The sequence below is a fragment of the Leiobunum rupestre genome, chromosome 9, assembly GCF_980474605.1.
Source record: "Leiobunum rupestre chromosome 9, qqLeiRupe1.1.hap1, whole genome shotgun sequence".
In the NCBI taxonomy this organism is placed as follows: domain Eukaryota; kingdom Metazoa; phylum Arthropoda; class Arachnida; order Opiliones; family Sclerosomatidae; genus Leiobunum; species Leiobunum rupestre.
This window is the reverse complement of record NC_143392.1, coordinates 5,688,470-5,701,404: the sequence shown is the minus strand read 5'-3', so window position 1 is coordinate 5,701,404 and position 12,935 is coordinate 5,688,470. Positions and strand designations below refer to the sequence as shown.

Genomic DNA, 12,935 nt, shown 5'->3' with positions numbered 1-12,935 from the left:
GCAGTCATGGAGGTGTCAACAGTTACATCTTCTCCGGGGTCTCTCGTTAACCCTAATATAGATGCAATTTCGTGGGGGAAATTTATTTGGTTCTTCCTCTCCAATGTTACCACGACCCTGCGATTTGGTTTGTTATAATGAAACTTGTCTCTAGAGCTTACATTCTGACCAAAATCGTCAACCGACAGAATTTCTAGTAAATCCTCAACTCCATATTACCCTGGTGGTATTACTTTTTTTTCGAAATCCATTACCTGTTGCATTTGTTTTTTTAGCTTTCCTTTTGATTCTTCCGAAATTGTTTTCCAAATTCGAATTACACACTCGAAATCGGAACCACGCCAACGCAAGATAAATTCTTAAGTTCCGTCAGGTTTTGTCCTCTTTAAAACTTTGAGGTCCTTCTCTATTTTCTGTATTTACTCTTTGTAGAATACTCCCAAATGAGCTCGGAGTTCAAATCTTCGAGTTTATATACCGGTGGGTCTCTCAGTATTCGCTCTACTACTTTGAATAATTCCTCGGTGAAGTTAGCTTTTATTTTTTCTGATTCGAACTAAGTCGCCTATTTCAAAATGAAACTTGTCAGGAGAAGAAAAATCAATTTTCCCATATAAATTAACCGATATCTGTTTTGAATTTCCTCTTGTTACTTCAACGGGTTTACATTTTATATATCTATGGAAGTTGTTGTTATAAGAATCCGATAAATCCGGCAGTACGTCGATATATCTATTATAACAAAAACAGTTCTTCGAACTGAAAAAAAAACCAGTTTAGAGCTCGTTAAATGTGCAGCCTTAAAGGGACATATATCATTTTTATTGTTGATTAATATGTCAAATTCATTTAAAGTATTAAAAAATATTAGTGTGAACAACAGAATGACGTCATTCCGCCTTTCAAATCACAGTCCACTGCTCCTCCAATTTTTAACACAAAATCTCTGATTCAATTTTGCCCACAAAGGTATCCATATTTATATTTATTTTCTTCACTACACATTTAACATAAAAATTTTAAAGTTTATTCTTATTATTATTTTATTTTTGTTGCAGATTATTGCAATAAATAAATAATAATAAGAATAAACTTTAAAATTTTTATGTTAAATGTGTAGTGAAGAAAATAAATATAAATATGGATACCTTTGTGGGCAAAATTGAATCAGAGATTTTGTGTTAAAAATTGGAGGAGCATGGGACTGTGATTTGAAAGGCGGAATGACGTCATTCTGTTGTTCACACTAATATTTTTTAATACTTTAAATGAATTTGACATATTAATCAACCATAAAAATAATATATGTCCCATTAAGGCTGCACATTTAACGAGCTCTAAACTGTTTTTGTTATAATATATGCCCATTTATGAGACGTGGTGCTTTACAAGAATTACATCCCAATTTTATAATTTATTAAAAATTACCTTTGCTGCGCAAATACTCAGCCCGTCGTTTTGCCTCCTTTGCATTTTAAAGCTCGAAAATTATTAGTTGTCAAACTTAACAGCCGTCAAAAATACTGATAGTTTAGTTCAACCAAAGATAATACGTATCCTGTATTCGATATCTCGGTGCTTTTACATTGACTATGCGCCGTGAAGCTGTTACCAAATTCCAGGCGAAATTCCGAAAGGTCGGGCTCCTAAATTATGGCAGTGATAATACCCAAGGCAAAAATTTTAACCTAACTTTTATTTAAATCGATTTACAGGGCTGGCGCTAGGATTTTCGGGCCCCAGATAATTTTTACTCCAAAATTTGTTTTTTTTTTGGAAATAGTCAGATAGTTTTAGTTAGGCACCCGTTCCGGCGGGCCCCTTTCGGAGGCCCGGGCCCGGGTAACTTTTGCCCCGCTTACCCCCCTAACGCCGGCCCTGGATTTAGAATTACCAAATACCGTAAAGTGACAAAACTTAGGTTGAAATGAAAGCCAACTATATTATTTACCTTTTATCATAGAAGATTTGTTCATTTTAAATCATAATGTTTAAACATGTTAGAATATGAAAATTAACATTTCACGCGGCATTAAATTACAGAGGTGGGCAAAAATTGTGAGCAGCTGTCCAACATGAACGCTCATAATTTTTTACCTTGATTTTTCAAGTGAGCGAGTGTTAACGACAGGCAATCTTATTTTATATATCCTCAACTGAGCAAGCTCATTGCGAACGCAGAATAGTTTTTTCACTGGCTGATAAATCACGGCGCGGTGAGCGAGATCGGCCGATCAACGGACTAATCTTTTCACTTTTGAGCGATAATCCCTTTAGCGGCGCGGCAGTTTTTCAGTTGAAAGCGAATAGCGGGGCGTCGAGAAATATCTTCCCGATCGACGGCATTGGATGTTCAATTTTGAAAACCAGTAGAGGGCGAATCTTGATCACGCTGAGCAATGGCGTGGTTTTTTCCTCGAATAAAAGTGGCCGTTCGAATAATTGTTTAGACAACGATTTGTCTATTCTAAAATTGGAAATATCTAGGCGTTAATAGAAACATTACTGTTATACTTGAAATATTCCACACTTTATAATTATTAAGCCTAGTTAACACTGTACAATAAATTGGGCCACTTAATTGTAAGCCTGATAACCGTAGAGTTTATACCCAACAGACACGAGGTCGTGATACCCGGAATAGAAGAAGCGTAGCCCAATCTTTTTATGCATCTGCAACATGTATGGTGGCAATCAGCGAGAGAGACACCTTTGCATATGACTCCGCAGCAACGCACCATTTCTGCAACAGGAAAGAATGGTTCTATAACTATACGGAAATGGATTCACCAATTGACATTGCGCTCTTATCTAATAAATTGTCCTTATTCTTGCAATGGCCAGAGTAGATGATAGGCCTAGGTATGAAGGACAGGTCCTACACAGGCTAATGCACATGGGAGTGAGATCAAAGAATAGATCATCCATAGAACAACTATGTGATACATTAGGCCTTAGCTATGACTATGAAGAAATAATGACAAAGAGATATGACATAATTATCGAAAAGTTGTCAAGGAGAACTTGAGCTGACAGGGTGTGATGAATTAGCTTCCCCAAATACTATAACTAGAACATAGGCCTTTGTGGTCTTGTGAATATGTATAGTAATTTTAACTTTAACCTTAACGAAATACAATAATAAATCAGTTTATGTAAATCAGGTTTGATTTATTCACCTACTTTCCAACATGGTAGCAGAGCGTGGAAGACGAAGTAAGATATGAAGTCAATGCTGCAGCGTACATAAAGAAGTTGGTCCCAGAAATAGATGAGTTAGTAAATGTAGGCAGACATTGATTCTGGAGGGCTATATTTCAAACTAAGAAATTCTGACCGCAATGCGTGCCCTTGACTTGGGTTCGTGGGTATCAGATAAGATATCCCAATTGCCAATAATTTTCTTATGTTGATTATCAACAGCTAAATAAATTCTAGAAAGGGCTCTCTGTTTAATATCTATGTATCTTGCCTTCTCTTCTGGTTTAACACCTTCACCAGTTGGTTCAATGTCTGATCCATCTATAATTCCCCATAGACTATATTCACATAACACCATCTTCATATCTGCCTTCCATTGACTATAATTCTCATCATTAAGCTTGTCAAAAGTGAAACTAGTTGCCAAAGATGACTCATGTCTGCCCTCCGCCATATTGGATTTTTCGTCTATTTTTTAAGCCTTGGCCTTAGTGGCAAAATTCCAAAAACAAAAATATTCCATCTACTTTCCTTTAATCTTCTTTGCCTTTTAACCACGCTCTGCTACCATGTTGAAAAGTAGGTGAATAAATCAAATATGGCGGAGGGCAGACATGAGTAATCTTTGGCAACTAGTTGATATAACTGATAACGAGCTCCCGGAAGTACCCATAGTAACTTTACCTGATTCTCCAGAAATAGAATTAATAGATTTAACAGATAGCCTTGAGTCAGTACCCCCATCACCAGAGTCTGTAGTAACAGATTCACAGGTTGAACGTTTAATATATATGGAATTGGCAATGGACTATTTATCTGCTTATCAACTAACCTGTCAAATGAGCACGCCCCCTATCGTTAATTTACCTTCCCCCCTTTTAAGTTCTAGTTCTATTCCACCTGTCGCAGTGCGTAATTCGCCCTCGTATACGCCTACGAATGCCCCCTCACCCTTTCTAGAATCAGATGACACGTGCCACTCTTTATCTTTGGAAGATAATTTTATCATGTCGTCGCCCAGTACGGACAGCATTCATCGCTTAGCTGAGAACGTACAAGTTGCCCGACGGGACGCGGAGGAACTTGCCGCTGCAGCCGCTAGGGCAGCCGAAATGTTCGAGGAAGCTACAGCGTTGTTAGCTGCCCGTACGGCTAGTAGTAGTAGTAGGCCCCCTCGTAATATTTCCCCTCCGCGTAATAATGACCCCATAGCTGTCGCAGGCCCGTCACGAGCTCCACAGTATTTACAGCCCTTGCCTCAGGCTACGGAAATTAGTAACGCGAACCCCGAGAATGCGCATTTGGCTGACCCCGCTTCGTCTCTTCCTCAAGTTGGAGGTGGGCTAGCTGACGTTCCAATAACGCCTCCGTCCTTTCCTAATTTATTGTCGAAAATTTCCCAAATTGTGGACTATTGGGACGGACTTTAAATGTCAGACTAGAAAATAATATCGAAAATGGTATTTATACGTTGATGGAAACCTTATTGGAAGACTGTTTGCCTTCCGATATGGTTTCGGTTTCATTTGTGAATGTCAACAAACCCGGCTTCCAAATTCACGTCAGTTTCCGGCGAAGGGACCAATTAGATTTGCAATGGTTGATGACGTATATCGGTGAAAAAAGCTATAGATCCGAGAACGACGGCAGTTTTTTTGAAGGAATCATTACGGTCACTTTTAATCGAGTCAGGCTACCCCAGGGAGGAACTAGACCTGCTGGGTTAGGTATTTCCCTCGAAAAAGAGTTTTCTTTTTATAAAAAATGCACGATAACGATAACAATAAAATTTGTTTAGCTAGAGCTTTTGTTGTAGCTATAGCTCACCGAGAGCATATAATTAATAAAGATGATTTAGAACTTAAAAGAAAATATACTATTATCAGACAGTGTAGAGGTAAAAACATTGAAGCTTTGCTTCAGACCTTGAAAGCTAGAGAACTTTTATCTTACGCCGCGTTATCCGATGACGATTGCTCGGGGCCGGACGCGTTAACTCGGTTCCAAGAAATCTTGCCCGAATACAGTATTATCGTTTTTCGATAATGCGATCCGGCTCCTGTAATTGTTTTCGGTGACGTAGATGAAGAGAGGGAATGCAATGGACCTCTCCGCAAACGTCTTTACCTTTTAAATATTGACAATCATTTCAACGTAATTACTAACCCAAAGCCCCTTTTCGCATTTAATAGATTTTGCGAGAAATGTTTGGTAGGATATAATCATCTCACAGATCATAAATGCTCTCTTTTCTGTAACGCTTGTTGTAGAAAGCAAGAATGTCAGAAGGGAGTGACTAAAATAACTTGCCAAACATGTTTAAGAGTTTTCCCTAATCAAAATTGTTACGATTACCCTTTATCAGGACCCGAACCGTTATGTAATAAAATTTACGTTTGTAATCTTTGCTAGAAATTTGTCAGTATGTTTAAGCGTAAGGCAGTACACGTTTGCGGAGATATTTATTGTCTTTCGTGTAGTGAATTTAGCCCCGCAGGTCAAATATGTTATATGCAACCATTAAAGACCGACCGTAAAGATTCTGCCGAAAAACTACTCGTTCTCGAAAAAATAGCAATAATAAACGGGTCCACGACTCCGACAATGAACAATCACCACCGACCAAGAGAAGTACTCCAAAAACGGAAGTCTTTGTTTGTTATGACTTTGAATGTACTGATGCCGATGCTTTGATTCACGATCCAATTTTATGCGTTTCGCAAAAAGCGTGTAAATTCTGTTTCGAAGAAAAAGATAATCGGTACGCATGCGCTAAATGCGGTGGAGGTCCTCGGAAGAAAATATTTCTCTCAAAAGACCCCGTCGGCGACTTTCTGGAGTATCTTCGTACGCTTAACAGAGTGGCGGATAAGATAATATGTATCGCCCATAACGCTAAAGGTTACGATGCGCAATTTATAGTACGTAAAATGGTCGATTTAAAGTGGACCCCTAAAGTCTTGACAGACGGGACCAAATTCATGAATGTACAGTATAAAAAATTAAAATTCTTAGATTCCTTAAATTTTATGCCCTTTGCACTTTCTCAATTCGTTTCCACATTCGGTTAAGATAATAATTTGAATAAGGGACATTTCCCGCATTTATTGTTTAATACCGTAGACCATGAATTTGATCCCGCCTGTTCGAATGAAACCAATTACGTACTACATAATGACTGGCCTCCGATCGAAGCGTACGACCCTAATCGTTTAAGCGGTAAGGCCTACGATGAATTTATCCAGTGGTATAACGATTCGCTGAATGTTTTACTTGTCATAGAATGGGTCATATTTCTCGTGAATGCCCAGTTAACCGTGAGGGAATAACTTGCTCAAATTGTAACGGACGGGGACATAAGGCACAAGATTGCCGATTTGATCAAAGAAGTAATGCTAACCGTAGAGTTTATACCCAACAGACACGAGGTCGTGATACCCGGAATAGAAGAAGCGTAGCCCAATCTTTTTATGCATCTGCAACATGTATGGTGGCAATCAGCGAGAGAGACACCTTTGCATATGACTCCGCAGCAACGCACCATTTCTGCAACAGGAAAGAATGGTTCTATAACTATACGGAAATGGATTCACCAATTGACATTGCGCTCTTATCTAATAAATTGTCCTTATTCTTGCAATGGCCAGAGTAGATGATAGGCCTAGGTATGAAGGACAGGTCCTACACAGGCTAATGCACATGGGAGTGAGATCAAAGAATAGATCATCCATAGAACAACTATGTGATACATTAGGCCTTAGCTATGACTATGAAGAAATAATGACAAAGAGATATGACATAATTATCGAAAAGTTGTCAAGGAGAACTTGAGCTGACAGGGTGTGATGAATTAGCTTCCCCAAATACTATAACTAGAACATAGGCCTTTGTGGTCTTGTGAATATGTATAGTAATTTTAACTTTAACCTTAACGAAATACAATAATAAATCAGTTTATGTAAATCAGGTTTGATTTATTCACCTACTTTCCAACATGGTAGCAGAGCGTGGTTTCGATCCACGGACCTCTGGGTTATGGGCCCAGCACGCTCCCACTTATAATGAGCTACTACAACAAGGAAGATTCTCTTCTGCTGTTCAAAAGGATAGTCTTAAAGATTATTTACAAGATATCTCCGCTAAAGTACGAGGATTATGACACAGTTTCAATAAGTAGCAGTGACATCAAGGACGCAGTCTTGGTTTACAAAGCACAATGGTCCTTCGCCTATGCAAAGTTAGTTAATAAGGCAGGGAAGCAAAAATCAAGCACAGAGAGGCAAAAAAGCATCTACAAGGCTTACACTTACCTTGCTGGGAGTAGGACTCTAGAGTTTGGAGGGAGGATAGACACAATAGTCCTTAGGATAAACATAATTGCCGGTATGATGGAAGCAACAAAGCGTTAAATGTCCACATACCACACTACTGAAGTTAGTTTTGACTTGATGCCCAAGGGATTGGAAGACGAAGTAAGATATGAAGTCAATGCTGCAGCGTACATAAAGAAGTTGGTCCCAGAAATAGATGAGTTAGTAAATGTAGGCAGACATTGATTCTGGAGGGCTATATTTCAAACTAAGAAATTCTGACCGCAATGCGTGCCCTTGACTTGGGTTCGTGGGTATCAGATAAGATATCCCAATTGCCAATAATTTTCTTATGTTGATTATCAACAGCTAAATAAATTCTAGAAAGGGCTCTCTGTTTAATATCTATGTATCTTGCCTTCTCTTCTGGTTTAACACCTTCACCAGTTGGTTCAATGTCTGATCCATCTATAATTCCCCATAGACTATATTCACATAACACCATCTTCATATCTGCCTTCCATTGACTATAATTCTCATCATTAAGCTTGTCAAAAGTGAAACTAGTTGCCAAAGATGACTCATGTCTGCCCTCCGCCATATTGGATTTTTCGTCTATTTTTTAAGCCTTGGCCTTAGTGGCAAAATTCCAAAAACAAAAATATTCCATCTACTTTCCTTTAATCTTCTTTGCCTTTTAACCACGCTCTGCTACCATGTTGAAAAGTAGGTGAATAAATCAAATATGGCGGAGGGCAGACATGAGTAATCTTTGGCAACTAGTTGATATAACTGATAACGAGCTCCCGGAAGTACCCATAGTAACTTTACCTGATTCTCCAGAAATAGAATTAATAGATTTAACAGATAGCCTTGAGTCAGTACCCCCATCACCAGAGTCTGTAGTAACAGATTCACAGGTTGAACGTTTAATATATATGGAATTGGCAATGGACTATTTATCTGCTTATCAACTAACCTGTCAAATGAGCACGCCCCCTATCGTTAATTTACCTTCCCCCCTTTTAAGTTCTAGTTCTATTCCACCTGTCGCAGTACGTAATTCGCCCTCGTATACGCCTACGAATGCCCCCTCACCCTTTCTAGAATCAGATGACACGTGCCACTCTTTATCTTTGGAAGATAATTTTATCATGTCGTCGCCCAGTACGGACAGCATTCATCGCTTAGCTGAGAACGTACAAGTTGCCCGACGGGACGCGGAGGAACTTGCCGCTGCAGCCGCTAGGGCAGCCGAAATGTTCGAGGAAGCTAAAGCGTTGTTAGCTGCCCGTACGGCTAGTAGTAGTAGTAGGCCCCCTCGTAATATTTCCCCTCCGCGTAATAATGACCCCATAGCTGTCGCAGGCCCGTCACGAGCTCCACAGTATTTACAGCCCTTGCCTCAGGCTACGGAAATTAGTAACGCGAACCCCGAGAATGCGCATTTGGCTGACCCCGCTTCGTCTCTTCCTCAAGTTGGAGGTGGGCTAGCTGACGTTCCAATAACGCCTCCGTCCTTTCCTAATTTATTGTCGAAAATTTCCCAAATTGTGGACTATTGGGACGGACTTTAAATGTCAGACTAGAAAATAATATCGAAAATGGTATTTATACGTTGATGGAAACCTTATTGGAAGACTGTTTGCCTTCCGATATGGTTTCGGTTTCATTTGTGAATGTCAACAAACCCGGCTTCCAAATTCACGTCAGTTTCCGGCGAAGGGACCAATTAGATTTGCAATGGTTGATGACGTATATCGGTGAAAAAAGCTATAGATCCGAGAACGACGGCAGTTTTTTTGAAGGAATCATTACGGTCACTTTTAATCGAGTCAGGCTACCCCAGGGAGGAACTAGACCTGCTGGGTTAGGTATTTCCCTCGAAAAAGAGTTTTCTTTTTATAAAAAATGCACGATAACGATAACAATAAAATTTGTTTAGCTAGAGCTTTTGTTGTAGCTATAGCTCACCGAGAGCATATAATTAATAAAGATGATTTAGAACTTAAAAGAAAATATACTATTATCAGACAGTGTAGAGGTAAAAACATTGAAGCTTTGCTTCAGACCTTGAAAGCTAGAGAACTTTTATCTTACGCCGCGTTATCCGATGACGATTGCTCGGGGCCGGACGCGTTAACTCGGTTCCAAGAAATCTTGCCCGAATACAGTATTATCGTTTTTCGATAATGCGATCCGGCTCCTGTAATTGTTTTCGGTGACGTAGATGAAGAGAGGGAATGCAATGGACCTCTCCGCAAACGTCTTTACCTTTTAAATATTGACAATCATTTCAACGTAATTACTAACCCAAAGCCCCTTTTCGCATTTAATAGATTTTGCGAGAAATGTTTGGTAGGATATAATCATCTCACAGATCATAAATGCTCTCTTTTCTGTAACGCTTGTTGTAGAAAGCAAGAATGTCAGAAGGGAGTGACTAAAATAACTTGCCAAACATGTTTAAGAGTTTTCCCTAATCAAAATTGTTACGATTACCCTTTATCAGGACCCGAACCGTTATGTAATAAAATTTACGTTTGTAATCTTTGCTAGAAATTTGTCAGTATGTTTAAGCGTAAGGCAGTACACGTTTGCGGAGATATTTATTGTCTTTCGTGTAGTGAATTTAGCCCCGCAGGTCAAATATGTTATATGCAACCATTAAAGACCGACCGTAAAGATTCTGCCGAAAAACTACTCGTTCTCGAAAAAATAGCAATAATAAACGGGTCCACGACTCCGACAATGAACAATCACCACCGACCAAGAGAAGTACTCCAAAAACGGAAGTCTTTGTTTGTTATGACTTTGAATGTACTGATGCCGATGCTTTGATTCACGATCCAATTTTATGCGTTTCGCAAAAAGCGTGTAAATTCTGTTTCGAAGAAAAAGATAATCGGTACGCATGCGCTAAATGCGGTGGAGGTCCTCGGAAGAAAATATTTCTCTCAAAAGACCCCGTCGGCGACTTTCTGGAGTATCTTCGTACGCTTAACAGAGTGGCGGATAAGATAATATGTATCGCCCATAACGCTAAAGGTTACGATGCGCAATTTATAGTACGTAAAATGGTCGATTTAAAGTGGACCCCTAAAGTCTTGACAGACGGGACCAAATTCATGAATGTACAGTATAAAAAATTAAAATTCTTAGATTCCTTAAATTTTATGCCCTTTGCACTTTCTCAATTCGTTTCCACATTCGGTTTAGATAATAATTTGAATAAGGGACATTTCCCGCATTTATTGTTTAATACCGTAGACCATGAATTTGATCCCGCCTGTTCGAATGAAACCAATTACGTACTACATAATGACTGGCCTCCGATCGAAGCGTACGACCCTAATCGTTTAAGCGGTAAGGCCTACGATGAATTTATCCAGTGGAATAACGATTCGCTGAATGTTTTACTTGTCATAGAATGGGTCATATTTCTCGTGAATGCCCAGTTAACCGTGAGGGAATAACTTGCTCAAATTGTAACGGACGGGGACATAAGGCACAAGATTGCCGATTTGATCAAAGAAGTAATGCTAACCGTAGAGTTTATACCCAACAGACACGAGGTCGTGATACCCGGAATAGAAGAAGCGTAGCCCAATCTTTTTATGCATCTGCAACATGTATGGTGGCAATCAGCGAGAGAGACACCTTTGCATATGACTCCGCAGCAACGCACCATTTCTGCAACAGGAAAGAATGGTTCTATAACTATACGGAAATGGATTCACCAATTGACATTGCGCTCTTATCTAATAAATTGTCCTTATTCTTGCAATGGCCAGAGTAGATGATAGGCCTAGGTATGAAGGACAGGTCCTACACAGGCTAATGCACATGGGAGTGAGATCAAAGAATAGATCATCCATAGAACAACTATGTGATACATTAGGCCTTAGCTATGACTATGAAGAAATAATGACAAAGAGATATGACATAATTATCGAAAAGTTGTCAAGGAGAACTTGAGCTGACAGGGTGTGATGAATTAGCTTCCCCAAATACTATAACTAGAACATAGGCCTTTGTGGTCTTGTGAATATGTATAGTAATTTTAACTTTAACCTTAACGAAATACAATAATAAATCAGTTTATGTAAATCAGGTTTGATTTATTCACCTACTTTCCAACATGGTAGCAGAGCGTGGTTTCGATCCACGGACCTCTGGGTTATGGGCCCAGCACGCTCCCACTTATAATGAGCTACTACAACAAGGAAGATTCTCTTCTGCTGTTCAAAAGGATAGTCTTAAAGATTATTTACAAGATATCTCCGCTAAAGTACGAGGATTATGACACAGTTTCAATAAGTAGCAGTGACATCAAGGACGCAGTCTTGGTTTACAAAGCACAATGGTCCTTCGCCTATGCAAAGTTAGTTAATAAGGCAGGGAAGCAAAAATCAAGCACGGAGAGGCAAAAAAGCATCTACAAGGCTTACACTTACCTTGCTGGGAGTAGGACTCTAGAGTTTGGAGGGAGGATAGACACAATAGTCCTTAGGATAAACATAATTGCCGGTATGATGGAAGCAACAAAGCATTACATGTCCACATACCACACTACTGAAGTTAGTTTTGACTTGATGCCCAAGGGATTGGAAGACGAAGTAAGATATGAAGTCAATGCTGCAGCGTACATAAAGAAGTTGGTCCCAGAAATAGATACAATAGTCCTTAGGATAAACATAATTGCCGGTATGATGGAAGCAACAAAGCATTACATGTCCACATACCACACTACTGAAGTTAGTTTTGACTTGATGCCCAAGGGATTGGAAGACGAAGTAAGATATGAAGTCAATGCTGCAGCGTACATAAAGAAGTTGGTCCCAGAAATAGATACAATAGTCCTTAGGATAAACATAATTGCCGGTATGATGGAAGCAACAAAGCATTACATGTCCACATACCACACTACTGAAGTTAGTTTTGACTTGATGCCCAAGGGATTGGAAGACGAAGTAAGATATGAGGTCAATGCTGCAGCGTACATAAAGAAGTTGGTCCCAGAAATAGATGAGTTAGTAAATGTAGGCAGACATTGATTCTGGAGGGCTATATTTCAAACTAAGAAATTCTGACCGCAATGCGTGCCCTTGACTTGGGTTCGTGGGTATCAGATAAGATATCCCAATTACCAATAATTTTCTTATGTTGATTATCAACAGCTAAATAAATTCTAGAAAGGGCTCTCTGTTTCCTATCTATGTATCTTGCCTTCTCTTCTGGTTTAACACCTTCACCAGTTGGTTCAATGTCTGATTCATCTATAATTCCCCATAGACTATATTCACATAACACCATCTTCATATCAGCCTTCCATTGACTATAATTCTCATCATTAAGCTTGTCAAAAGTGAAACTAGTTGCCAAAGATTACTCATGTCTGCCCTCCGCCATATTTGATTTATT

General features: G+C 39.3%; 2 protein-coding genes across 4 annotated transcripts; both read right to left on the bottom strand.

Annotated features, from left to right (window-relative positions):
- Positions 1-3,235: 3,235 nt before the first annotated feature.
- On the bottom strand, positions 3,236-7,563 carry LOC149926355 (uncharacterized). Of its 2 annotated transcripts, XM_090158479.1 has the most exons (3): positions 7,188-7,563; positions 6,602-6,747; positions 3,236-3,954 (listed from the first exon to the last, which is right to left on the bottom strand). In XM_090158479.1, exons 1-3 carry the CDS (start codon positions 7,195-7,197, stop codon positions 3,766-3,768), a joined length of 345 nt encoding a protein of 114 aa, XP_090014605.1. In that variant the 5' UTR covers positions 7,198-7,563; the 3' UTR covers positions 3,236-3,765. The 2 variants fall into 2 exon arrangements, 1 of the variants encoding a protein (XP_090014605.1); XR_016473792.1 differs by lacking the exon at positions 3,236-3,954 and having other exon boundaries at positions 6,374-6,747; positions 7,184-7,563.
- Positions 7,564-7,687: 124 nt separating this feature from the next.
- On the bottom strand, positions 7,688-11,899 carry LOC149926354 (uncharacterized). 2 transcript variants are annotated; one of them, XM_090158471.1, is made up of 3 exons: positions 11,645-11,899; positions 11,059-11,204; positions 7,688-8,411 (listed from the first exon to the last, which is right to left on the bottom strand). In XM_090158471.1, the coding sequence occupies exons 1-3, from the start codon at positions 11,652-11,654 to the stop codon at positions 8,223-8,225; spliced, it is 345 nt and encodes a 114-aa protein (XP_090014597.1). In that variant the 5' UTR covers positions 11,655-11,899; the 3' UTR covers positions 7,688-8,222. The 2 variants fall into 2 exon arrangements, 1 of the variants encoding a protein (XP_090014597.1); XR_016473789.1 differs by lacking the exon at positions 7,688-8,411 and having other exon boundaries at positions 10,939-11,204; positions 11,641-11,899.
- Between the last annotated feature and the right edge of the window lie 1,036 nt (positions 11,900-12,935).